The 25,059-nt window shown below is 43.9% G+C and overlaps 1 protein-coding gene across 1 annotated transcript in view; it reads right to left on the bottom strand.

Annotated features, from left to right (window-relative positions):
- Positions 1–7,718: 7,718 nt before the first annotated feature.
- LOC141112540 (cytochrome P450 2J6-like) overlaps positions 7,719–25,059 on the bottom strand; it is a 62,050-nt gene continuing 44,709 nt past the window's right edge. The window contains exons 7-9 of the mRNA XM_073605457.1: positions 23,386–23,573; positions 20,579–20,720; positions 7,719–11,397 (exon numbers count right to left, since the gene is read on the bottom strand). Of these exons, the coding sequence (XP_073461558.1) occupies positions 11,216–11,397; positions 20,579–20,720; positions 23,386–23,573 (512 nt within the window). The 3' untranslated portion in view covers positions 7,719–11,215. The remainder of the gene's footprint in view (positions 11,398–20,578; positions 20,721–23,385; positions 23,574–25,059) is intronic.

Genomic DNA, 25,059 nt, shown 5'->3' with positions numbered 1-25,059 from the left:
TTTGCCTGAATGGAAAGAAAGGGCCAAGACTCAGCTCCTGAGATGGCAGGCTGCATTCTCCAAGAGTGAATATGATGTGGGGTGTGCAAAAAGTGCCCAATACTGGATCCATCTCTTCGAGCGCAAAAGCCATTCAGGGAAAGAGTTTTATGGATTCCGTTAGGGGACTTGGAGGATCTGCATGAAAAAGTGGCAGAGAGGGCAGGTATCATCTGAGAATGGTAAATATTAAAATTCCGCGCTTAGGATAGAAGGTTGCAGCCTTCCCTGATGAGTTCCCAAGGGAACTTACATGTATAATTAAGGAAAAAGGAAAGGGGTGGTGGCGCTACCATAAAGACACTAGTGTCTGAAAGAAAATATTGTATAATAAACAAAACTCCTTACCCTTACCATAAAGTATAAAAATCACTAAACATGTACACAAATATGTGATGTGAAAATGGACGTGTAAAAGAAGTACACAAAAAGGGGAAAAGATTAAATGTATATATACCCTAATAGGTAGAAAAGTGTATTGAAGTGTGTCTAATTACGACTAATAAACAACCTAAATAAGGGGTTAATGAGATGCGAGTCCATTCTCATCCAACCAACCCAAAAACCATTATAAACATATCCCATAAACCATAAATAATGAGTGATAAATTATGCAAATTCACCACATCTAAGATGTGCAAGAAGCTAAATTAATATACACCCTAAAAAATGTGCAAAGCAATCCAAAGTTAATAATTAATGATGGTGAGTGTTCAATAAAAAGTCCAAAAACACTGACCATATATGACCATAAAAATGTGCAGAAATGTCAATCAATCAATAATTGAAAAAGAAGAACAAAAATATGATCCCAAATATCCAGGAACCAGGTGACTTCGGTGCAAAGCAGATATGGTGGCTGTAGTACTCCCCCAATGGGTCCCCACTCATCAAAGGTAGTTACCCCTGCAGGGGTAGTAGGCAAAAGAGTGGGCAGCTCCAGTTGGATCTTCACCTTGGTAGGCCGTGCTGTATCTTCTATACCTCCATATCCCTTTACACCTGTATAGTGAGATTTCAGGTAATCCTCCGATCAGGGCTTCCCAGGTCCTTCCACATCAGCAGGCGGCACGATCCTCTGTTTAGGGGTTAGTAGACATTAAGCTGGCACATGTTTCGGGAATCACAGTTATCCGGAGAGGAGGAACGATGAGGGTTGTCGATCGATGAGGTCACTCTTTTGCCTACTACCCCTGCAGGGGTAACTACCTTTGGTGAGTGGGGACCCATTGGGGGAGCACTACAGTCACCATATCTGCTTTGCACCGAAGTCACCTGGTTCCTGGACATTCGGGATCATATTTTTATTCTTCTTTTTCATTTATTGATTGATTGACATTTCTGCACATTTTTATGGTCATATATGGTCAGTGTTTTTGGACTTTTTATTGAACACTCATCATCATTAATTATTAACTTTGGATTGCTTTGCACATTTTTTAGGATGTATATTAATTTAGCTTCTTGCACATCTTAGATGTGGTGAATTTGCATAATTTATCACTCATTATTTATGGTTTATGGAATATGTTTATAATGGTTTTTGGGTTGGTTGGATGAGAGTGGACTCGCATCTCATTAACCCCTTATTTAGGTTGTTTATTAGTCTTAATTAGACACACTTCAATACACTTTTCTACCTATTAGGGTATATATACATTTAATCTTTTCCCCTTTTTGTGTACTTCTTTTACACGTCCATTTTCACATCACATATTTGTGTACACGTTTAGTGATTTTTATACTTTATGGTAAGGGTAAGGAGTTTAGTTTATTATACAATATTTTCTTTCAATCACTAGTGTCTTTATGGTAGCGCCACCACCCCTTTCCTTTTTCCTTAATTATACAGGTATCATCCGAGAGTCCCAGAATCTATACGCTTCCCCAATAGTGGTGGTACGGAAGAAGAATGGGTCACTGAGGCTGTGTATTGACTACAAGATGCTGAACCAAAGGACCATTCCAGACCAATATACCACCCCAAGGATAGAAGATGCCTTGCAGAGCCTGTCAGGAGCAAAGTGGTTCAGCATGCAGGATTTGAAGAGTGGGTATTACCAAATCCCCATGCACCCTGAGGATCAGGAGAAGACCATTTTCATTACCCTGGGGGGGATCTTTGAATTCAACTGTATGCATCAAAGCCTGTCTGGTACCCCAGCCACCTTCCAAAGGCTAATGGAGAAGACCCTAGGTGACATAAAAACTGATTGAGGTGTTGGTGTACTTAGATGACATCATCGTTTTCAGCAAGACCCTGGAAGAGCACGAAGAGCATCTGGAGAAGGTCCTGAAGAGAATCCATGATGAGGGGGTTGAAGATGTCTCTGGAAAAGTGCCAGTTTTATCAACCTTCAGTCAACTACCTTGGCCACATTGTGTCTGCTGACGAAGTGGCCACCGACCCCCAGAAGCTGGAAGCTGTCACCTCCTGGCCAAGGCCTACCAACGTGACTGAGCTTAGGTCATTTCTGGGATTCTGCTCTTATTACAGAATATTTGTCAAGGGATCCGCTAAGATGCTGACCCTGATCTGGAAAAGACTGTCAGACCAGCTGGAGGGCCCAGAAAACCCAGAGAGTCCATTCAGGAACAATGGACTCCGAAGTGTGAAGAGGTTTTAGGCAGCTGAAGTGAAGCCTAACAACCACTCCAATCCTGGCCTATGCAGATCCAACCAAGCCATACGAGCTACACTTTGACACCAGTCAAGATGGGTTAGGTGGGGTGCTATATCAAGAGCATGACGGCCATCTACGGCCTGTTGCCTACGTGAGTCGGAACTTGACCCCCGCCGAGGAGAACTACCCCATGCACAAACTTGAGTTCCTGGCTTTAAAGTGGACGGTGGTGGATAAGCTGAGGGATTACCTGTACGGAGCGGAGTTTGTGATCAAGAACGACAACAATCCTCTCACCTACATCCTTACTACCACCAAGTTGGACGTCATGGGTCACAGATGGTTGGCTGCTCTATCAGGGTTTATTTTCAGCCTGAAGTATCGACCAGGGTCAGGAAACAAGACGCGGATGCTTTGTCAAGAAGGACCCATTGTTCCAGAGACCCTCCAGAAGAATAGGCCCAGCTGACACCTGAAGGGGTACGAGCCTTATGTCAAGGAGTGGAACATCAAGCTGCAGAAAGATCCAGGGCCAGAGACGTTGGAGTGTCAGCCACTGGTGTGTCCAGATGTTTTTGCAATGTCACCCAAGTCAGGGATGAAGGTCTGCCCAAGCTGTCAAAGAAAGACCTGTGGAGGGACCAGTTGGAGGACCCTTCCTGTAGCTTAGCATTGAAGGCCTTGGAGAGCCAATGCCCTGACTTGCTCCTCACTGACTCCCCGAAGGAAACCCGTCTGCTGCACCGAGAGTGGGATCGGTTTCAGGTGCACCAAGGGTTGGTCTACCGAAGGGGTCCCTCTGATGATTCTGAAGAAAAATGGCAGCTAGTCTTACCTGAAAAACATAGGGAGACAGTATTAACTACCCTACACGACAACCATGGCCACCTAGGGCCCAAAAGGACTTTTCACCTGGTGAGGGACCAGTTCTACTGGCCCTGCATGCGGGTTGAAGTTGAGGACTATTGCCACTTCTGCATCAGATGTATCCAAACGAAGACTTTGCCTCACTGAGCTGCCCCAGTAGGCCATCTTTAGAGTCAGGGACCCATGGAGCTGGTATGCATTGACATTCTGTGCTTGGAGCCTGATCTGAGCAGGCAGGGAAATATCCTGGTAGTGACTGACCATTTCACTCGGTATGTCCAGGCATTTTCCACGAGGGACCAACAAGCATGCACAGTGGCCAAGATCTTTGTGGAGAAATTCTTTGTGCACTATGGTCTGTCCCAACGCATCCACTCTGATCAAGGGAGAGATTTTGAGAGTAGTCTCACCAAGAGACTTCTAGACCTGTTGGGCATCAGGCAGTCTGAAACCACCCTGTATCATCCTCAATGAGATCCTCAACCAGAGAGATTCAACTGAACCCTCCTGGATAAGCTCAGAACTCTAAATTCAGAACAAAAGCAGCACTGGAGCAAGCATATAGTGGCTATTGTGCATGCTTTTAACATATGTTATATTGGCTATTGTGCATGCTTATAACATATATATATATATATATATATATATATATATATATATATATATATATATATATATATATATATATACTGTATATAAAATCTCTATCTTTATGTGGAATAGCTCTGAAATTATGTGAGATCTAACGTTAAAACCACTTGATCTTACAGGATCTAACGAATATCTATTAGTCTAGATGATTTTTGGCCAGAAAATTGCATGTGGGGGGCTAACCCGTCCTTATGTACCACCTAATAGCTCTATTTTTATGTGAAATATCTCTGAAATTATGTGAGATCTAATGTTAAAACCACTTGATCTTACCAGATCTAACGAATATCTATTAGTCTGAATGATTTTTGGCCAGAAAATTGCATGTGGGGGCTAACCCGTCCTTATGTACCACCTAACATCTCTATTTTTATGTGGAATATATCTGAAATTATGTGAGATCTAACGTTAAAAGCACTTGCTCTTACCAGATCTAACTAATATCTATTAGCCTGAATGATTTTTGGCCAGAAAATTGCATGTGGGGGGGGCTAACCCGTCCTTATGTACTATTTTATGTGGAATATCCCTGAAATTATGTCAGAGGTACAGAGAGTAGACATGTGCGATTCGTTTCGTAACAAATTGAAATTCGGCCAAATTTTGCATCTTTCAGACATTTGGATGCATCCGAATGTCCGAATAAAAAAATTAACGGATTTCAACTAATACAAAAGAAATTATAGCGAATATAACAAACCTAATTCGACATGATTCGGTAATTCGTTAAAGATCTAATGAAACAAAAGGTCTACTCAAAGTAAATCTTACAGTCCGATTAGCCGATTAATTTTGTGCTGGAGGTTGAATTACTGGCAAAGTGCATTCCTGAGAACTGAGTGAGAAGGGTGTTGTATTGTATTTGAGCAGAGGAGAAGAGATATTGTCATTGTGTGTGTTAATAGATTCAATAAACAAATGACTTTCCAAACTACGAGTCATTATCACGAATATCATTATATATACATACATAAATATCGAATTTCAGTGAATACGAAAGAAATTATAGCGGATATAACAAATGAATTTGACATGAGATTCAGTATAACAAATATTGACACTCTACAAATAATAACGAATTTTCCGAAAACGAATTAATGTAACATAACGAATATAACAGAATGAAATTATGTATTTTACGAATGACAACAAACCAAAATGAAATGAAATTTCCCGTTGTGCACAAGTCTAACAGAGAGGTACAGTGCGTCTCTGCCGAGGGAACAAACGGACTCAGCTGAGTAAAATAGGGGGATGGGGGGCCGGTCAGTGTCAGAAGTTTCTTCACCTTAATGCATAGGATGCATTAAGGTGAAAAAACAAGAGGGTATAGATTTTATATCTTGGTACTTAGCCTTGGGGTCGTCTCCGGATGGATTAGACAGTCAGTGACTGAGGCTACGTGGGCGGCTTACAGCAAGGTATGGCAAGAATGGCTAACTTTGATTCATCAATCGGGTATGGACCAGGATGGGCTAGAGGTTCGTCTGCTGGTTCTCTATTTTGTGTCACGAAACCTGGAAAACGGGGTGTCAGTGTCGGTTCTGGATAAGAAGTTAGCCGCATTGGCGTTCTTATTCAAATTGAGGGGGTGTCAGGATTTCACAAAAGATTTCTGGGTGAAGCAAGCGTTGAAGGGGTATAGGCGCTCTCAGAAATGCAGGGACACCAGGCGCCCGGTGTCGTTTGAGATTTTACAGAAGTTGTTGGTCCAGCTGGTGAGTTTCTGTTCATCGGCCTACAAGGCGGTGCTATTTAGGGTGTTTTTTTTAGCGTTCAGGATAGGGGAGTTGGTTAGTTCATCTAGAGTGGTGCATGGGGGTATGTTGGATCAGGAGGTCTGCTGCAATGAGGATGAGGTGTCCCTCATCATTAGGCGATCGAAAACGGATCAAGGGGGTAAGGGTAAGAAGGTGCAGATTTTTTCTTTGCCCGGGTCCCCATTGTGTCTGGTGGAGGCGGTGAAGGAATTTTTGGCTATATGACCGAGGGTGTGGGGGCCTTTCTTATACATGCTGATGGGTCCCCCCTGTTGCGATTCCAATTTGTTGTGGTGTTCCGGAAATGTTCACGAGCGTTGGGCTTGGAGGAGAAGGAATTCTCATCCCACTCCTGCAGAATAGGGGCAGCTACGGAAGCGGCGAGATGTGGGTTAGATGATGATACAGTCAAATGCATCGGCAGGTGGGAATCACAGAGGTACCAGATTTATGTTCGCCCCACCTGTTGGTTGCTTAAGAGTGGGGAGGGGGGCATCGGGAACTTGTAATAGTTGTGATGATAAGAGACTGTAGTTATTTAGAGTTTTGTTTTTCTTCTCTTTTGGATGGAAGGCAAGGATTGGTCTGGATACTAGGCCATTCGTATGTGTTTTTGGGGGCAAAACGGGGTGATATTAGGCCGGAGGGGAGGCAGTTGGGCATTTCCAGGCGTAAAGCCTGTATCCGGTGGTTGGGGGTGCCAGGAATGTTATGGAGTAGGGTGGTTCCAGAGGTGCACAAATTTGCGCTTTGGGACAGGCGTAATTCGGGCTGAAATCGGAGTCATTATCTGCTATACACACATTTTACAGTATATACAGTTCATGTTTTCTTTCAGTTTCATTGAACAAAGTAAATAAGGAACACACTAATCATTCCCCCACACCACATAAGGCACACAGGTGAACACATGCAACAAACTTGGAGGGTAAGAAAGCAAAAAAGAAGGTGCAATTCAATCTGCCATCCACACAATGCCACACACGGGGGGATCCCAGGCATCTAGGAAATTGCGGTGTTCTCCTCCTCTCAAAGTCTCACCTTCAGCCAAGGCTGAAGATTGGAGTGCCCAGGAACTGGTTCTGAAGACTCAGACATGACAATTTGTTGCTTCTAAATGAGGTACGAGGGATGGCTTACAAAGCAATTACATTTACATTGTTCATGCCTAGTGTCTCATGAACATTTGCACACTTTTTTTGTGTACGCGTTTTCGCACTACATGCTCAGGGCAGACAGTTTGTTTTAGTGAGCTGCCCTATGTGTGACAAGTGCACCAAAGAAGTCCATGTATCTTTTTTGAGCTTGAACTTTGCGCATCTTGACACTTTTGATGTTTGCAAAAATGCACATCAGTTTGGCACATGTGAGGTGCCATTGACAATAATTGGCATACCAAGTGTGAAACGTGTTTTGTGCATATTTCATGTACAAAAACAGATGCTTTTGCTCACATTAGCAGAACGCTCAGGTGTGAATGCAGCCTTAGGCCGGGTTCAAACTGGTGTATTGTGGTTTGGTTGCAGTGCTGAAGTATGTGCAGTTTTCATACGTTTTACCCACATATTTAGCTGGGGTCCCATTGTTTCTGTCTGTGCCCATTTTTGCCATGTTTTCTGAAAGTGCACCAAAGATGCGGCATGCAGGACTTTTGATGTGTTTTCATAAAACATGACAAAATAAATGATCTTTCAAAAGAAATGTATGTATCATGGCCATACTCCGGACAGGATTTAGGATTGTAACAGAGTTTACAATATGGTAGTCTTCTTCAAAGTGACAAAAAAAGTTTGTTTAATTTCTGATTACAGCATTCAAAATCAATGCTTAACAATTTTAACTATAATTTTAATTAAAAACAAAGCAGACAATAAGCAACAGTAAAATAAACAAGATTAAACGTCAAAAGTACTTAGCAAAGATCGCCTGGTCTTTGGTTTTGTGCAGAGCCTAATTCATTTGCAAAAAAAAAGTCCAGTCTGGTTGGTCAGTCTCTGGCTCAAAAACATGGCTCTCTCAATATCCTTAGCTGTTTTTAATATTAAAAAGAGAACTACAGAACAGCAAATGCAGTCATCTTTTCTGGTCTTTGGAAATGGGATTTACAGACATTATACAACGATTCTAAGGGTCTGAAGGGTGTTCTGAAGGGATATTGAAGTGTTTTATTATGCTCCACTGGACACTCCCTTAATGCCAATTGCGCTAATTATATATTTGTTTCCATCTGACCAGGTTTCACAATCTGGCAACCATCTTACTGTATTCTTGAACAGATTAAAAGTATGATGATTCAATAGAGATCAAATATGATCTAATATGCATGTAATTGGTTAGGAGATTTAGGCTCTGTTTCCACTACTGCGAGTTGTTGTGCGACTTGACACATGTGAAGGCGCATAACAAGTCAAAATACATGTATTTCAATGTATTTCAATGGTCCCCGTTCTAATTGGTGCGACTCATGTCGCAGCGACTCCAAAAAAGGTTTTTGTACTACTTTGTTCCGACTTCGGTGCAACTTGTTCTCCCATGGTTCTCACCAGTCGCATGACATCGCATCAAACATCGCATTGCAAAGTCTCACTGTAAATCGTGCGACTTTGGGGACGCAATAGTGGAAACCGAGCCTTAATGTGTTTCATCAGTCTGCTAAACCAGGTAATATAGGAGTGGTTGGTATCCAACTGATCTTTTTTAGACGTGATCAATTTTTATTGTAGTATAAGTGAAACCAGACCCACAGATGTGTATTGTCCTAGACTGTTTTATGACTAGTTATTGATAGCCATTTACTACCAGAGTTTCAGAACTCTGTTACCCTAGGTTCACATCTGTGCGTTTCTGCGGCCCGCTTTTGCACAGACTCGGCAGCCCATTCATTTCAATAGGCTGCCGTGCCTTTGTGTCCCGCAGAAAAAAGGTTGCATGCACCTTTTTCAAAACGTGCCCCACATTAAAATCATATGGTCATTGTGACCATTCGATTTCCCTGTTGTTCCCGCACACGCACTGCAATTTACATGAATGAATGGCAGCCCCGCACATTTTCCTAGAACAGTGCATTTTCGGTTGCGGGAATTACTGAGATTCCTACAGCTGCATGCATAGGTGTGAACTAAGCCTTAGATCAGGGGTAGGCAACCTCGGCCCTCCAGCTGTGGTGGAACTACAAGTCCCATGAGACATTGCAAGACCCTGACAATCACAGGCATGACTTCTAGAGGCAGAGCCATGATGGGATTTGTAGTTTCACCACAGCTGGAGGGCCAAGGTTGCCTACTCCTGCCTTAGAGGCTTTATGACCCACCTGCATTTTCTCTAAATAGTCTGTTTTGTGTCAATCTGTCTTAAACTGGACTGTAATGTGTTACCTCCCATGAATGCCTACCACAGACATGAGATTTAGATCCGACTATTTTTATTATTCACTTATGAGTGTTTGAGAACTGAAGATGGCACTGTGTTCAGTATGACTTCTCCCCATTCCCTCCACAAAGTTTGGGGTTTGTTAGACCTTATTATCATCACGCACCCCATGTCCTGGTGCCAGAGACAAGAACATTTACTCCAGCACCTGGTGTTCGTATCAGACTCCCAACCAGCATGTTGCTGGTACAGAAGAGTGGGGGAAATGTAGCCTCACTTCCGATTTCTAATCATGTGACAAAAATAACACACGACAAAGGGCCACAAGAGAAGTCTGGGAATAGACTCCCTCACTATGTATTGAAGTGCCGTGCTGGTCTGAAAGGGTTGTGAAAGAGGGTAAAGGAGGGAGTTGATCTGAGGTCTGAAGGTAGAATAAAAGGGGGTGGGGGGGGGGGTGGAGACTGATCTGAGGACTGAAGAGCAATTTAAAGAATGTTGGCGGCTTGATCTCAGGTCTGAGTGTTAAGAAGAATCTGAATATTATGGGGTGCTGATCTTTTTCTCCCACTAACAACTGGGCAAGTTTTCCGTCCACTGACCCAAAAATGATGGACATTTTCCTTCCACTGACTAATAAAGCCACACATTTTTCCCTCTGACCACCTATGCTGGAATATTTTTTACCTTCAAATAATCAGCAATGTAAGGGAAACTATGTTCCTTAATTATAACCGCTGGAATCTTTATGCTGTACTGAATGTTATGGACAAGGTGCGCCAGACTAAGTGCAGTAAGTTAAAAACACCTTATTCTATACAAAGCCAATTGGCTACTCACATAACATCTGTGAGGATCGGGCATATGTAACAACGAAAACCAAGGTCACTATAGGGTCACTGTGAGGTCCGAGATGTCATCCATAGCTGTGTCCCAGCGGGCTGCAGTGGGTAGATCAGCGGGGTGTTGGAGAGGGCCAGCCTAGATCCTGCTAACCGGTGTGCGCACCAGCGTGGAACGCACTCTGTTTCCAGAGTTTGCTTCAACTCCCAAGGGAGCTGCTGCTGGTGCTGTCTATTTGGACTATATACGGTATATTTTTATCAGGACCTATTGTTTTTAATTTCTATCCAGCATTGAGCATCTTCATTATATTTATTGATTTTGATGTTAATGATATTAATGCTGTGTGTGTGCTCTGATCTTTGCGCCATCCTTCCTTTTCTTTTGTACTGAATGTTACATACTCCTGACCAAAGTATTTGTTGTCTCTGCAGATGCTGGTTGCTAAATTGTTTATAATTCCATCCAATATATATTAATCTGGTTATAGTTTTTGTTGCGTCCTTTCAAGTCATAGGCCACTTTTTTAGCCCTGATGAAGGAGTGTTTTGGCTCCTGCAACGCATTAGATTATTTTATGTGATACATATTTGAATACTTAAAAGCATCTTGGACTCTTGGTTTGGTTTGGTGCCTTTTTCTGTACATTAATACAGAAAAGCCTCTGTGACAGGCTGTTGGCCATACCACACCATAGAGGATCAAAAAAGTGATAAGGTTTGAGCCACACTGACTGGAAGGAAGGTGGATATATAAATTCAGCTGTAAACTGATATCAACTTTTTTACATTTTTAGATTTGATTAGTTAGGGGGCTATGGAGGGTTTGCTGTTTTTTTTAAGTGAACTTGTCTTGTAAAGGACTTTACAATGTCAATATACCCTTTACCCTTAAGAAAATCGTATTTAACATTACTTAATTAAAACATCTGAAACACAACACAGTAACTGCAAACAGCTATCCATCCATATGTTCCATAGCACATGGAGCCTGAGTGCATTATGAAGGGTGAGATACTCAAATGCTTGATTGTTTGTCCTGATTGACTTTAGGCGATTAGTTTTAGGTGCGAGGAACCAGCCTCATCTTGTAACTCTTAGGAGCCTGAGAGATCCCAAATACTGGGGTGAGATCTGCAGGAGACTTGGGGTCTGGTAAATGGAACTCAAAGTGTGTGAGCATAACAGTAAAGAAGAGGAAGATCTCCATTCGGGCCAGATTCTCCCCAAGGCAAGCTCGAGGACCTGAAACAGAGCAAAATCATTATTATTGCATGGTTGTAAAGTTTAAATGTGAGTGACCAGAACATTGACAAGGACATTAAAGTGATCGTAAAGGTTTAATTTTTTCTTTTTCACTAACAAACATGTCATACTTACCTGATCTGTGCAATGGTTTTGCACAGGGTGGCCCTGAACATAGTCTTCTGGGGTCCTCCGCCAGGCAGCGGTTGCTATGGAGGCACTTGTGCAGGCTCAATCCCAAGCAGGGCTATTGACACACACACAGTGTGGCTCAGCCCCCCTCCCCTCTTCACTCACATGATTTGATTGACAACTTATGTGCTGTTAAAAAGATATTGTGAAAACCTAAATCTTCTGAGTGTAGAGTAGTTCAGAGAAGACCAGCCCTGCAAAGGAGTATGTGAGATACTTGTAAGCATGATGTGACGAAACAAGATGTGGAATAGGTGAAAGGAAAGTAGCTAAAGAAAGGTGCAGAATTATTATTATGATAGGTAATGGATAGCAATCCACACAAATTCCATCCTAGTGCTGACTATCTTTGGACAGGTCATGTTTGTTTTTGACAACCCTTTTAACTATATTGTTTTTAATAAAAATGTTCTTTTAAAGGCATAGTCTACTTTTCAGGACCATAATAACCCCATACTTAGGGTATAACATAAAGCATGGTAGCGTACACCATTCCAAATACAAACTATCATTGGTCCCTACAAACAGGGCTTTTTTTCAGGGGGAACTTGGTGGAACTCAGTTCCACCACCTCTGGCTCAGACCCTTTGCTCCCTGCCCACCACTATCACTTGTATACACAAAAGTCCAGTTTCTGTGTTTACAAGTGACAGATCTGCACTCTGTGTGTAATGCAATCCTGGTATTTAATGACCTTTAAGACCCTCCTACTGTTTGTGAAATGTGATTGACCACACCCACTATTTGATGTGATTTGGAGGGTGTGTGTAGGGGGAGGGGTTTTGGGGGGTCGTGGTTGAGTTTCAGCACCCATTGTTTGAGAAAAAAAGCCGTGCCTACAAATATAGTGAAGTGCTTATTTCTTTATTCTCTTTTTGTTTAGTGTGACTGTGCGTGGCTGTGCCATCCAAGTCGAATCATCCATTCACAGGCATCACTGAATTGATATACTACAAGTCCCATCTTCCACTGCAGGAGAGGGACTCAGCAGGCCAGCAGCAGTGCAGTGATATGTTTTGCTGTAATTGTAGTCCAGCAAATACTACCCTCAGGTCAGGCCCATGACAGAAGGGCAGTACCTCTGTATGAACTTGGGGCTCACAATGCAGGGGACTGTGCATCCCACCCATGACACACTCATGTGGTTGTAATACTCTGCAGGCCAAAATGTGAACATTTAGTAAATGCACTTATTATTTTAGCAATGTTGGTGCATTTACTAATTTTTTGCTAAGGATGAACTATGTGCTTAAAATAGAAAAAAAAAGATTTGTAAGGAGAGGGTAGGGTATTACAGAAAGTGTGGCTGGAAAATAATAGTTTATTTATATATAAAAAAAAATTATGATTAGCTAATGTTTAAAAGACCAGGCCTATTCTGATAATTCTCACATACTGTAAAGGTAAAAACCAGCATTTTGCTAGAAAATTACATAGAGCCCCCAAACATTATATACAGTGGCGTAACTAGAACCCTCAGGGCCCCAATGCAAGAAACCATGGAGGGCCCCCCTGACCCCCGGACAGGGCTCTTTCCTCCGAGCCTGATGGTGGAACACCAAGGCCCGGTCACAAGTGGGTGGCTGCATATAAAGTAACCGATTTCTTCATTTCCCCCTGCTTCTCCCCCTCTCCCTCCCACAGGCATTCAGCAGCCGCAGGAGGAAAATGGAGAGATCGGTTCCTCTATGTTGGTGTTTCTCAATCTTTTTCCAGTCAGGGCACCCTTGAAGTACACCCCTAGGTGAATGGGGCTGCACTGCAACCACCCCTCAACTGTGTGCATTGCATGCAGTTGCAGTATAGTGATGATGCATAAGGGTTAAAACAGGCGGTCAGTAGGCAACATATTGCCTCTTTACCGGCTGTCAAATGCCTCTGAAAAGCGATCTGAGAATGGATCGCTTTTCAGAGGAACAGCATTTTTTTTGCCAGTACTATGAACAAGCAAAAAAAAATAAAAAATCGGTTCTGATTGTACAGGTATAGGGGGTCAGGATTAAAAGCGTATACCTAAAATGTGCATACATACATGTAAACACACACACATGTATAAAAACACACACAGATATATATATATATATATATATATATATATATATATATATATATATATATATATATATATATGCACATATGCACGCACATATAAACCAGTGGCGGCTGGTGCGCAAGCAAACTGAAAAATTCTGAAAAAAACCCATCAATTGCAGCCACAAGGGCCTCCTGCAGCAAGGGGCCCAGTCTAGGGTGCCCACGTGTCCCGGATTGCCCGGGACATTCCCGCAATTGGCAGGTCTGTCCCGGGTTCCGGGCACCTTCATTCTGGGACAATACAGTGTCCTGTAATGGAATTGACAGAGCGAGCAAACCCCGCCATAGCACTGGTGCTCGCTCTGCCTCCAGCTCCACCAGAGACTCTGGTCACTGGTTGCTATAGCCGCCTGGCGGCTAGCAACCAGTGACCTCACAGCGCGACTTTGCTCAGCATGCCAAGCGGAGGAGAAGTTAACTTTCTCCTCCTCCGCGCCTAATGCTCTCCACCATGCCGGACAAGGCTGTCAGCGGAGGCAGCCCCAAAGACACAAATCCACCGGCACTGTTACCATCTCCGCAGCTCTGCTGGATGTCTCCCTGCCTTGTACCGCAGAGCAGACTGAAGCCGCCTCCCCCTCCTAGGCTATTTACAAGTACATGGAGAGGGAAGAGGGACACCACTGTAGATTCCTGGCGCTGATCCGAGGTCTGTTCTAAGCTTATATTATGTGTATGTAGATAGACAGAGGAGGGACAGGGACAGTGATCAGGAAAAGGGTAAAAGGTGCCCCCCCATTTCTGCATGTTTCTGACACCCACCTCTCCACTACTCTAGCACAAGTGGAAGGGGGGGGTCTGTACTGTGGGGGGTTCTCTACTTAGTGAGGTGTCTGTACTGTACTACTGTGGGGGTGTGTGTACTTAGTGGGGGGTTCTGTACTTGGGGGGGTCTATAATGAGAGAGGGGGGTCTATACTTAGTCAGGGGGTCTATACTGATGGAGAAGGGGTCTGTACTTAGTGGGGGGGTCTATACTGAGGGGGGAAGTCTGTACTGAGAGGGGGATCTATACTTGATGGAGGGGGGTCTTTACTGAGGGGGTATATACTTAGTGGAGAGGGGGGTTCGTACTGAGGGAGGGGGCCTATAGTTAGTGGGGGGGTCTGTACTGCGGGAGGGGGCCTACAATTAGTTGAGGGGGCCATACTGAGGGAGGGGGTCTTTAGTTAGTGGAGGGGGGTCCGTACTGAGGGAGGTTGTCTATAGTTAGTGGGAGGGTCTGTACTGAGGGAGGGGGCCTATACTTAGTGGAGAGGGGGGTCCGTACTGAGGGAGGGGGTCTATAGTTAGTGGGGGGTCCGTACTGAGGGAGGGGGCCTATAGTTATTGGGGGGGCCCGTACTGAGGGAGGGGGCTTATACTTAGTGGAGAGGGGGCCGGACTGAGGGAGGGGGTCTACAGTTAGTAGAGGGGGGGTCCGTACTGAGGGGGGGGGTCTATACTGAGGGAAGGGGGTCTGTACTAAGGGAGGGGAGTCTATTATTACAATGTAATAATAGAAATAGATTTCAAGCATGGTGTTGGGATGGTATAAGTGATGATATAAGCAGGGTATTGGGATGATATAAGTGCTAAAACCAGCCATTCACCCGACAAATCACTCGCCGCCGAAACCCCGCCAACCCCGAAACTACATTCAACACAACCCCCCCCCCGGTCCTTGGCAAAATTGTCCCTGAATGGCAGTTTGGAAATGTGGTCACCCTAGCCCAGTCGCCATGGCGATCTCAGCGACCCCTATAATTCCGCCACTGATTATATATATTTTTAAACAGGGACCCTAGAGAATAAAATGGTGGGTTTTGCCTTTTTTATTATGTCATGCGGTATTTGCGCAGCGGTTTTTTTAAACACTATTTTTTTTTTAAAAAAAAACACTTTTAGTGTACACATATAATACCCAATTTTTGGTTACATATAAAAGATGATGTTACGCCAAGTAAATAGATCCCAAACATGTCATGCTTTAAAATTGCGCTCACCCGAGGAACAGGGAAAAACTACAGTACATTAAATTATCCATAGGCAACACTTTAAAAGCCTTTGCAGGTTACCACTTTAGATTTAGATAAGGGGTCTGGTGCTAGAATTATTGTTCTCGATCTGACGTTTGTGATAATATCTCACATGTGTGGTGCAATTTCTGTTTACGTATGCATGCGGAACCAATGCGTGTTTTCGCTTTTGCGCAAGAGCACAGGGAGACAGAGGTGCTTTAAATTTACATTTTTTTTTTACACTGTTTCTTTACATTTATTGCTATCACAGGGGATGAACAACATCACTTGTGATAGCATGGGCATGGGCAGTGACAGGTACTCTTTACTGAGAGATCTTTGGTCTATTGGACCCCAGATCTCTCCTCTGCCCTTAAAAGCATCAGATCAAACTAAAATTGGTTTGACCAGATGCTTTCACAAGCCAGTAATGGCTTGTTTACATCCGTGCAAAACCAGAAGTGACAAAATACTTATTGCTACCGGTTTCTTAGACCATAGAGATAATCAGGGACAGTCCAGGGATGGGACAGTGCAGGAAGGTGGTGGAAAGTGGTGGGGGAGAGGGGCCGACCCCTTCCACCGCCTGTAAAAGCAATCCAGCAGCTAATTAGTTGCTAGGATCGCTTTTACAACAAAAAGCATTGTCGGCTGAAAAAAAAAAACATACTGGGATGATGCTTGTAGCTGTAGGCATCATCTCAGCATAACCACTTCAACCTGGCGACGTATATGTATGTTAACCAGGTCTTAACTACTTGCCGACCACGCTATAGCCGAATGTCGTCCAGTTCTGGGAAGGCGTCTTGTGACTGGAACTTTAAAATATATACATAGAAAAATTCTAAAATATTAAAGTAGACAAAATGTGAGGCAAACTACTTTAAACTACCTTAAACCTTTCATGGGGATGGTAAAATGGGCATGAATGGGCAATGAAGAATACATCCATTCCATGGATAAAATGTAAATCCCATTTTGGTCAACCCTTCAAACACATACAGGAAACACTAGGGCTTTGGTTTTATATCCAGGCATTGGTGTTAAGGAGCAAACCAACCTAACCCCCCATAACCGGGGGCAGGGGGGTTAGGTTGGTTTGCTCGCTGACACCAATACTAGCATCACTCTGAGGTTTGGCAATGTATATGCAATGTAGACAGTGCTAATTAATGCCCCGTACACACGGTCGGATTTTCAGACGGAAAATGTGTGATAGGACCTTGTTGTGGGAAATTCCGACTGTGTGTAGGCTCCATCACACATTTTCCATCGGATTTTCCGACACACAAAGTTTGAGAGCTTGCTATAAAATTTTCCGACAACAAAATCCGTTGTCGGAATTTCCGATCGTGTGTACACAAATCCGACGCACAAAGTGCCACGCATGCTCACAATAAATAAAGAGATGAAAGCTATTGACTACTGCCCCGTTTATAGTCCCGACGTACGTGTTTTACGTCACCGCGTTCAGAATGATCAGATTTTCCGACAACTTTGTGTGACCGTGTGTATGCAAGGCAAGTTTGAGCCAACATCCGTCGGAAAAAATCCTAGGATTTTGTGGGAATGTCCAATTAATGTCCGACCGTGTGTACGGGGCATAACACTTGATGAAGAAATTTGAATTTTATCTTTAGATGTACTGTACAGGACGTCTGTAAATATGTTAATATTTGGTGAAATTGTTATTCATTCCAACTCAATTATTGTTTTTCATCAAATTGCATGTATAATAATGAAGTGTAGATAAACAAACATTTAACTTTTGATGGGAAAATTTGCTGCTTGGACCTATGTTTGCATAAATGGTCAGTAGTTAAAAAACAATCAACAGCAAAACATTTTGTAAACCATATTGTAGCCATGGTTTGAGCACTACTGGCAAACAATCCACCAAATCACCCTGCTGCCAGACCCCCATATATCACTTGAGACAATGAGCAGTCATTTGCGTAGTTTTGTTGCGTTTATTGCGGGATACAACTTGGTTGGGGTAAAGGAAGATATGGGATGCCCATAGCACTTATTGAATTGTCATCACATTGGTAAGACAATGATTAGCAGCTTTAGCCTTGAAATGACGCACCTCTAACATTCACAGTCTATTTCCTCTGAATATCTCCTCTGCAGACTATTGCTCCTCCTCCTCTGCACTGACTCCTGCAGAATATTACTCCTATGAATTCTTTTCTTCTTGTACAAATCCTCTACTGCAAAACTGTTAGATTACTGTTGCTTCACTTCCAATAGAACAAGAAGGGATCACTCTAAATAACCCTAGCTTGCTGGCTGTACTTTGTTACTGTAGTAAAATCTCTGAATGGTGTGGCTTTAGCTAATCAATAGGCCAGAGACATGCAATACCTCTCCCCGGAGGCTTAGTGAATTTGGTAGCTACACAGTCTCTTGCAAGGTATTACCAAAGTGCTTTACCAGGCCAGAGATACTCGGTACCTCTCCCCGACGGCCTAGCACATGGTAATAAGCGGACTACTGTTCCCAGCCAGTCCATAACTGCAAACGCTGTGTTCCCCGGCCACTGCATTCTGCACTACTCTCAACAATTCTCCTCTTGCTTAGTTCACACTGACCTTCTCCAAAAAGGCAAGTTCTGTGTTCCCCGGTCACAGAACGTTGATCTACTCTCCTCGATCCTACTATTGCTTCTCCTTCACCGATCTCCTCCTGTGTGCAAGTCCTATGTTCCCCAGTCACAGCAGCCTGACACCAACACCATGGTGAAGATCTTTATCCAGGAATACATCCTAGCAGCTCCTCCATCCCTCCTCCTCACTCGGCGTGCCCCCCCACGTGGGGACGCCCTGCGGCAGCTACCTATAACTCCATTCTCCTTTTCCTGCTCCTTCAGAACTCCTCCCTAGCAGCATGTGACCTCAGCTTATATGGGAGGCCTGCCCCCTGCCAACACCGACTGGTAATTGGTCAGAGCTCCTCACATGAGCTGCTTGCCACTCAAACCTCAGGTCCAACCTCTGTTCCAGAACAATCTTCCTGAAAGCAGGGAGGCGCCTCTGAGTCAGAGCACAGGTGGTCACACCCACCACTACACCAAACACTCCCAGTCCCAAATCAAAACACATAATAATAAAGCACAGCCCTGGCTAAATTTTCCTACACTGAAAGCTTTAAACCCAGAAAATCCTATTCTAGCACCTACCTTATGGTAGGGGGTGCTACAATATATAATGCTAATCTACAAACTGCAGAAATAAATTGCAATATTAATCATAAAGGCTGACCCACACAAGTATTAATTAGGAAACTTCTGCCAAGTGTAGCTAATGAATAGTACAACTCCCAGGGAGGAGTCGGCAATGTGACGCTACTGCAAGCTGGGACACGGCGGCCATCTTTCTGGTGGGGAGAGACTGTATATACACAAACAAAGCTTGTTTTTTGTTTGTCAGCAATGTGAGTGCAATTTCAATCGTTTTTACCTGAATAAATACTGTCATGATGTACTGCGCAATGAGGTTTATCTCCTTTTGTCTGCATGGGATGACATATATGTGATGACTACCACTCGAGTGTAATTTTGAACAAGGAGAGTTATATCCAGGATTGCTGCATCCACTATTTGGTCTACTGCCACTGCGTGTATGAAGATTGATGGGCTTCCTTCTTACCTGAGTTTACTTCATATATGCTGATGTGACCTTTGTTATGAGGGTCCACTACATGGAGTAAGCGGCTGTTTTGTTGGTTGCTGGTGATGGGTCTTCCTATTCCCTGCCTATCGCAGATTGAACTACCATTGAACTCTTGTTCCTGAATTGTCCTTTTTGGATCATGATTTAAGCCCTGCACCGTTACTATAAATGGTTAATTGTTAACCTATCCTGTGAGTATAACATTTGCTTTTATGAATTAATAAATGGTATGTGGAGGGCAGTGCTGAAGTGGACGAGTAGTTCTTTAGCTTTTTTTCCTTCCACACAGAAAGAGGGACACAAATGCGAGTTTAAAGAGGAGCTCCAGGCTCCTTCAGAAAAAGCAAGTCAGCAGCTACAAATACTGTAGCTGCTGACTTTTAATATTAGGGCACTTACCTGTCTAGGCATTCTCACTCATGCTGATTGTTCGATCGGCTATCGGGTGCATGGATGAGCGAGTTTGGGGTGGAGGAACTTGACTGACCTGCAAACTGATACATCACCTTTGGGATGAATTAGAGTGGAGACTGCGAGCCAGGCCTTCTCTTCCTCATCAGTGCCTGACCTCACAAATGTGCTTCTGGAAGAATGGTCAAACATTCCCATAGACACACTCCTAAACCTTGTGGACAACCTTCCCAGAAGAGTTGAAGCTGCTATAGCTGCAAAGGGTGGGCCAACTCAATATTGAACCCTATGGACTGAGACTGGAATGTTATTGAAGTTCATGTGTGTGGAAAGGCAGGTGTCCCAATACTTTTGGTAATATAGTGTATATGCACAAGCTCCATAAACTAACAGAAGACCACTATGTTAAATCACATCCTTGCTCTTTACCCACCAATGCTTAGGTTAATAACTAATTCCCTTTAAAAAGATTTACATAGTGAATAGTACTGTACAGTCAACTAACCCCACCCAGATGAACATGTGATGATTCAGTGACGTGCTCTATAAGCGGCAAACAAGATGTTTAAACACAGCTATGTCTATAACATGTTGACCCATTGGGGGAAATTTACTAAAACAGGTGCACGCAGAATCTGATGCTGCTGTGAATAGTAACCAATCAGCTTCTAACTTCAGCTTGTTCAATTAAGCTTTGACAATAAATTCTAAAAGCTGATTGGCTACTATGCACAGCTGCCCCAGATTCTGTGTACACCAGTTTTAGTAAATCGCCCCCACTGTTACCATATCCCCTGTGACCAATTTTACCTGCAGAGAAAGGTAGGAAAGATTCTGCTTTCATCAGTTCTCCATCCTTGTTCAGAAAGTTCTCAGGATTAAACTCATGGGGATACTTCCAGTTACTCTTATCATAGTGCAATGAGGACAGATCTGTGATGATGACGGTTCCCTGGAGATAAAAAATGAATAAAGTAACCATCTTTGTGCAACATGATTCACAGTTCTACCAAAACTGTCTGTCCTTACCAAGCAGATTATGGCATCAAATACACCTAATGGCATCTTAATCCCCAGGTGAAGCAGCTATGAGACAGCAACGTCTGGGAGCAGGCACAACTGAAGTCATTGAGAGCGATAACAAGGCCACAAATCATTCAACCCACTAAAAACTAAAACTGTTTTGGGTGTATCTGGCATACAACATCGTGGGATAACTTTTCATAGAAAATGTTTGCACAGGTTTGCGTAGTATTTCATTGTGTTTATATATTACTGCAGGCTTCTGCTAGCTCTAAAACCCTGAATCTGCAAAGATGGAATTACTAGAACTTCCACTACTGACGTGTTTTAACATCGTCCTTATGCTTCTGTCATTGCTTGATGAGTCACAGAGCTGGAAGGCACATGCTTGTGCAAGGGCTGTGACATACTAAGTATAGACCGTACCTTTAAAGTGATTGTTATTTAAAAAAAAAAAAACAACCTGCACAAACATGTTATACTTACCTGCTCTGTGCAAGGGTTTTGCACAGAGCGACCCCGATCCTCATTTTCTGGGGTCCCCCGGTGGTGCTCCTGGCTCCTCCTCTTCATCGAGTGCCCCCACGGAGAGCCGCTTTCCATGGGGGAATTCGTGCGGGCGCGCTCTCCAGTTTTGCTGCTGCGTCCATTGACACAGACACTGGATTTGATTGGCCGCAGTGGTAGCCAATGGCTCCTGCTGCTATCAATCTATCCAATAAGGACGGAGACAGTAGCTGGAGCTGCTGTGCTCGTCCCCGTTGCTGGAATAATCAGGCTCAGGTAAGAAAAAAATGGGGGGGGGGGGGGGGCTCTGGGGGGAAGCTGCAGCACAGGAGGTTTTTCTATGCATTAAGGTGAAAAACCACGAGGGTTTACAACTCCTTTAAAGACAAGTCCATAATGGCAGTGTTCTTTTAAAGATTCCTTTGTGTGTATTCAGACATCTACCTAAATAGTTCAGAGAACCACTAAACAGAGTAAACAAAACATGACTTAGGCCGGGGAGATTCGAACCGTTTATGGGCAGGCTAAATGTACCAATTTATTCTTTCGATCAACTTGAGTACAACCAGCCTGGCAGATTCTCTTGCAAATATCGCTAGTGGCTGCTATAGCCATTAGCAATAGTCACTGTCTTCTCCCGGCAGGGATGGTTCCCCCTCGCCTGCCCCCACCGGGAGATGACAATTGCTGATTCCCTGTCAACACTGTCTGTGTTGACTGGGGAATTGTGCAAATTTACGGGTTGCAGGAAAGAAATTTGCACTGTGTATGGCCTGCCTTAGTGGAAGAAGGACAAAAATACTGTAATGTATCTTCTAGGTCCCTAATGGCAAATATAAGCCAGAGCTTCTGGCTCCAGACCCCACCGCACACTGCATCAAGAATTGCAAGGCCAATGGTCACAAGGCTGCTCCAGTCCAGAGGCTGTCTTTGTGGGATTGAGATGGGACCCCCCTCCTCTCCCCATGTTATCACACAGAGTGTATTAATCATGGTCCTAACTTTTAGTTTGTCCACACACGTTACAATCAGATTGTACAATCTCCTATAGGGTCTGTTCATTATATTATTTCATTTATTTTTATTATTTAATATAGGTACTTATATAGTGCCATCAATTTACACAGTGCTTTACATATACAGTATATTGTACATTTACATCAGTTCTTGCCCTCAAGGAGCTTACAATCTAAGGTTCCTAACTCGCATTCATACATACACATTCTAGGGCCAATTTGGACAGGAGCCAATTAACCTACCAGCATGTCTTTGGATTGCAGTTATCTGCATTTTTCATCATGGATAAACGCAGGTAACTGCAATGACACACAGAAAACAATAGTTTTCTGTGTGTCATGTTCACGCCAGAATGCAGCATTTTTCTGTGTTCCAGAGCTGTAAGATATTATGCAGCATGTTTGCATAATATCACATCTCTCTGGGTGACCATGCATATCAAAGAGCTGCTGTGCGGTGACAAAACTGAAGTGTCAAAAAAAAAAATAAAGTGATCAAAAGCGTATCACACTGCCCCTCGTTGCATGGTTTTGCAGTCGGAATGGACAGTTGCCCACACACTAAAGTGCATAGGTTTAGTGTGCAGACTAGTGTGAATGGGTCCTTAAATTCAGCCGTGTAGTGTGAGGGCCGACATGTTTGGAGCTAAATTGAATTAAACACCATTTTTTGGTAAGTTTAATGTAGATTGTACAATGACTGTGCAATTAAACTGAAAGGCCTTGTTTACACTTATGGTTGTGGTACAGTAAAAACAAGCTGTTGAGCCATGTTTTTAACACCCCCTCAAACCTCACCACCTTAAGTTGCAAAAGCAGCGGACGGGGGTGTACCCATGCTGCGGTAAAATTAATACCCCCAGTACTACCTCCAAACACAATCCATTCTAGTAACGGGGCCATGCCACAACCACCCTGAAATTGCTTGCAGTGCAGTTGTGACGCAGTAGTGCAATATTTTAGGGTTAAAACAGGTGGTGAGGAGGCAACATATCTCCTCCTCACCACCTTTCAAACACCTCTGAAAAGCAATCCAACTGCAGAGTGCTTTTCAGAAGATTCTTTGCTCACCTTTGGAATAGTGTATCCATTCAGCTGCACGTCTTTGATGGGTGAGTGACTGACTCCAAGTGGCACCACTGAGGCAAAACGCTGGACTTCCTGTAGAACAGCCTGTGTGTACGGCATCCTTACTCTGTCATCATAGTCAAGATGGTCTCTGTCTCCTCGAATTTTATCTATTTCTTCTCGACATTTCTCTGTAAAGAGAAGGCATATTATACTACACATTCACCCTATCGTTTTTTTTTTTTTTTTTTATACAACAAGATTTACTTGCTAATAAGCAAACATGTTTGGGTTCTTTAGGTATAAATACAGGCTGAAAGTATCACAAAGGTCATTTTTGCCCCATCTTTACAGTAAAAAAATGTATAGGGACACTTTTTTGCCTGTAGGTGGAGTCTTATTATAATTAGGAGGCGGGGCATTCGTTAGTAGGCGTGGCATAGCAGAGAAAGAAAAATGTGCTGTGTGGCAAAAATGGGCATGGTTTAAGTGGGATATTGGGCGTGGCTTAAGGGGTGTGGCTCAAAAGGGTGTGGTTAGAGTCTGAGATGAATGAGGGAGAGAGAGAGAAAGATAGGGAGGGAGGGAAGGAGAGAGAAGGAAGGAATGAAAGAGGGATGGAGGGACAGCAAGCTCAGATCCTACACCACAATAGAAATATGTGTATTCCAGAAAGTTTAACAATCAACAGATAAAGATACTCCAAACACCTGGTGTTAGCACTTCAATCATCCCGGCACCATGGATGTTATAGTGTCAGGATGATTGAAGCGCATTATTTCTATTATTACATTGTAATATAAAATGAAATCATTAAATTCACCATAATGCAGAATCAGTGGGAGCCCTGAGTGTGCCACCTGCCACGTCGCTTTCCATCAGGTGCCCCCAGCGGAGTCCCTCCTTACATCAGGCATTCTCAGCAGAGTCCCTCCTTACATCAGGTGCCCCCAGCAGAGTCTGTCCTAACATCAGGTGCCCCCAGCAGAGTCTGTCCTTACATCAGGTGCCCCCAACGAAGACTGTTCTTACATCAGGTGCCCCAGCAGGATCCGTCCTTACATCAGGTGCCCACAGCAGAGTCTGTCCTTACATCTGGTGCCCCCAGCGGAGTCCGTCCTTACATCAGGTGCCCCTAGCAGAGTCCGTCCTTACATCAGGTGCCCCCAGCGGGTTCCCTCCTTACATCAGGCATTCTCAGCAGAGTCCGTCCTTACATCAGGTGCCCCCAGCAGAGTCCCTCCTTACCTCAGGCATTCCCAGCAGAGTCCCACCTTACATCAGGTGCCACCAGTGGAGCCACTCCTTACATCAGTGTCCCCAGCAGTGGAGCCCCTTCTTACATCAGTGTCCCCAGCGGAGCCTGAGTCCTTACATCAGTGTCCCCAGCAGCGGATCCCCTCCTTACATCAGTGTTCCCAGCAGCGGAGCCCCTTTTTACATCAGTGTCCCCAGGAGCAAAGCCCCTTCTTACATCAGTATCCCCAGCAGCGAAGCCTCTCCTTACATCAGTGTCCCCAGCAGCGGAGCCCCTCCTTACATCAGTGTCCCCAGCAGCGGAGCCCCTCCTTACATCAGAGTCCCATCAGCGGAGCCCCTCCTTGCATCAATGTCCCCAGCAGTGGAGCCCCTATTTACATCAGTGTCCCCAGCGGAGCCTGAGTCCTTACATCAGTG

Source organism: Aquarana catesbeiana, linkage group LG11 (assembly GCF_042186555.1).
Source record: "Aquarana catesbeiana isolate 2022-GZ linkage group LG11, ASM4218655v1, whole genome shotgun sequence".
NCBI classification, from domain to species: Eukaryota; Metazoa; Chordata; class Amphibia; order Anura; family Ranidae; genus Aquarana; species Aquarana catesbeiana.
The sequence above is the reverse complement of the archived record's forward strand: the minus strand, read 5'-3'. Positions and strand labels throughout refer to the sequence as shown.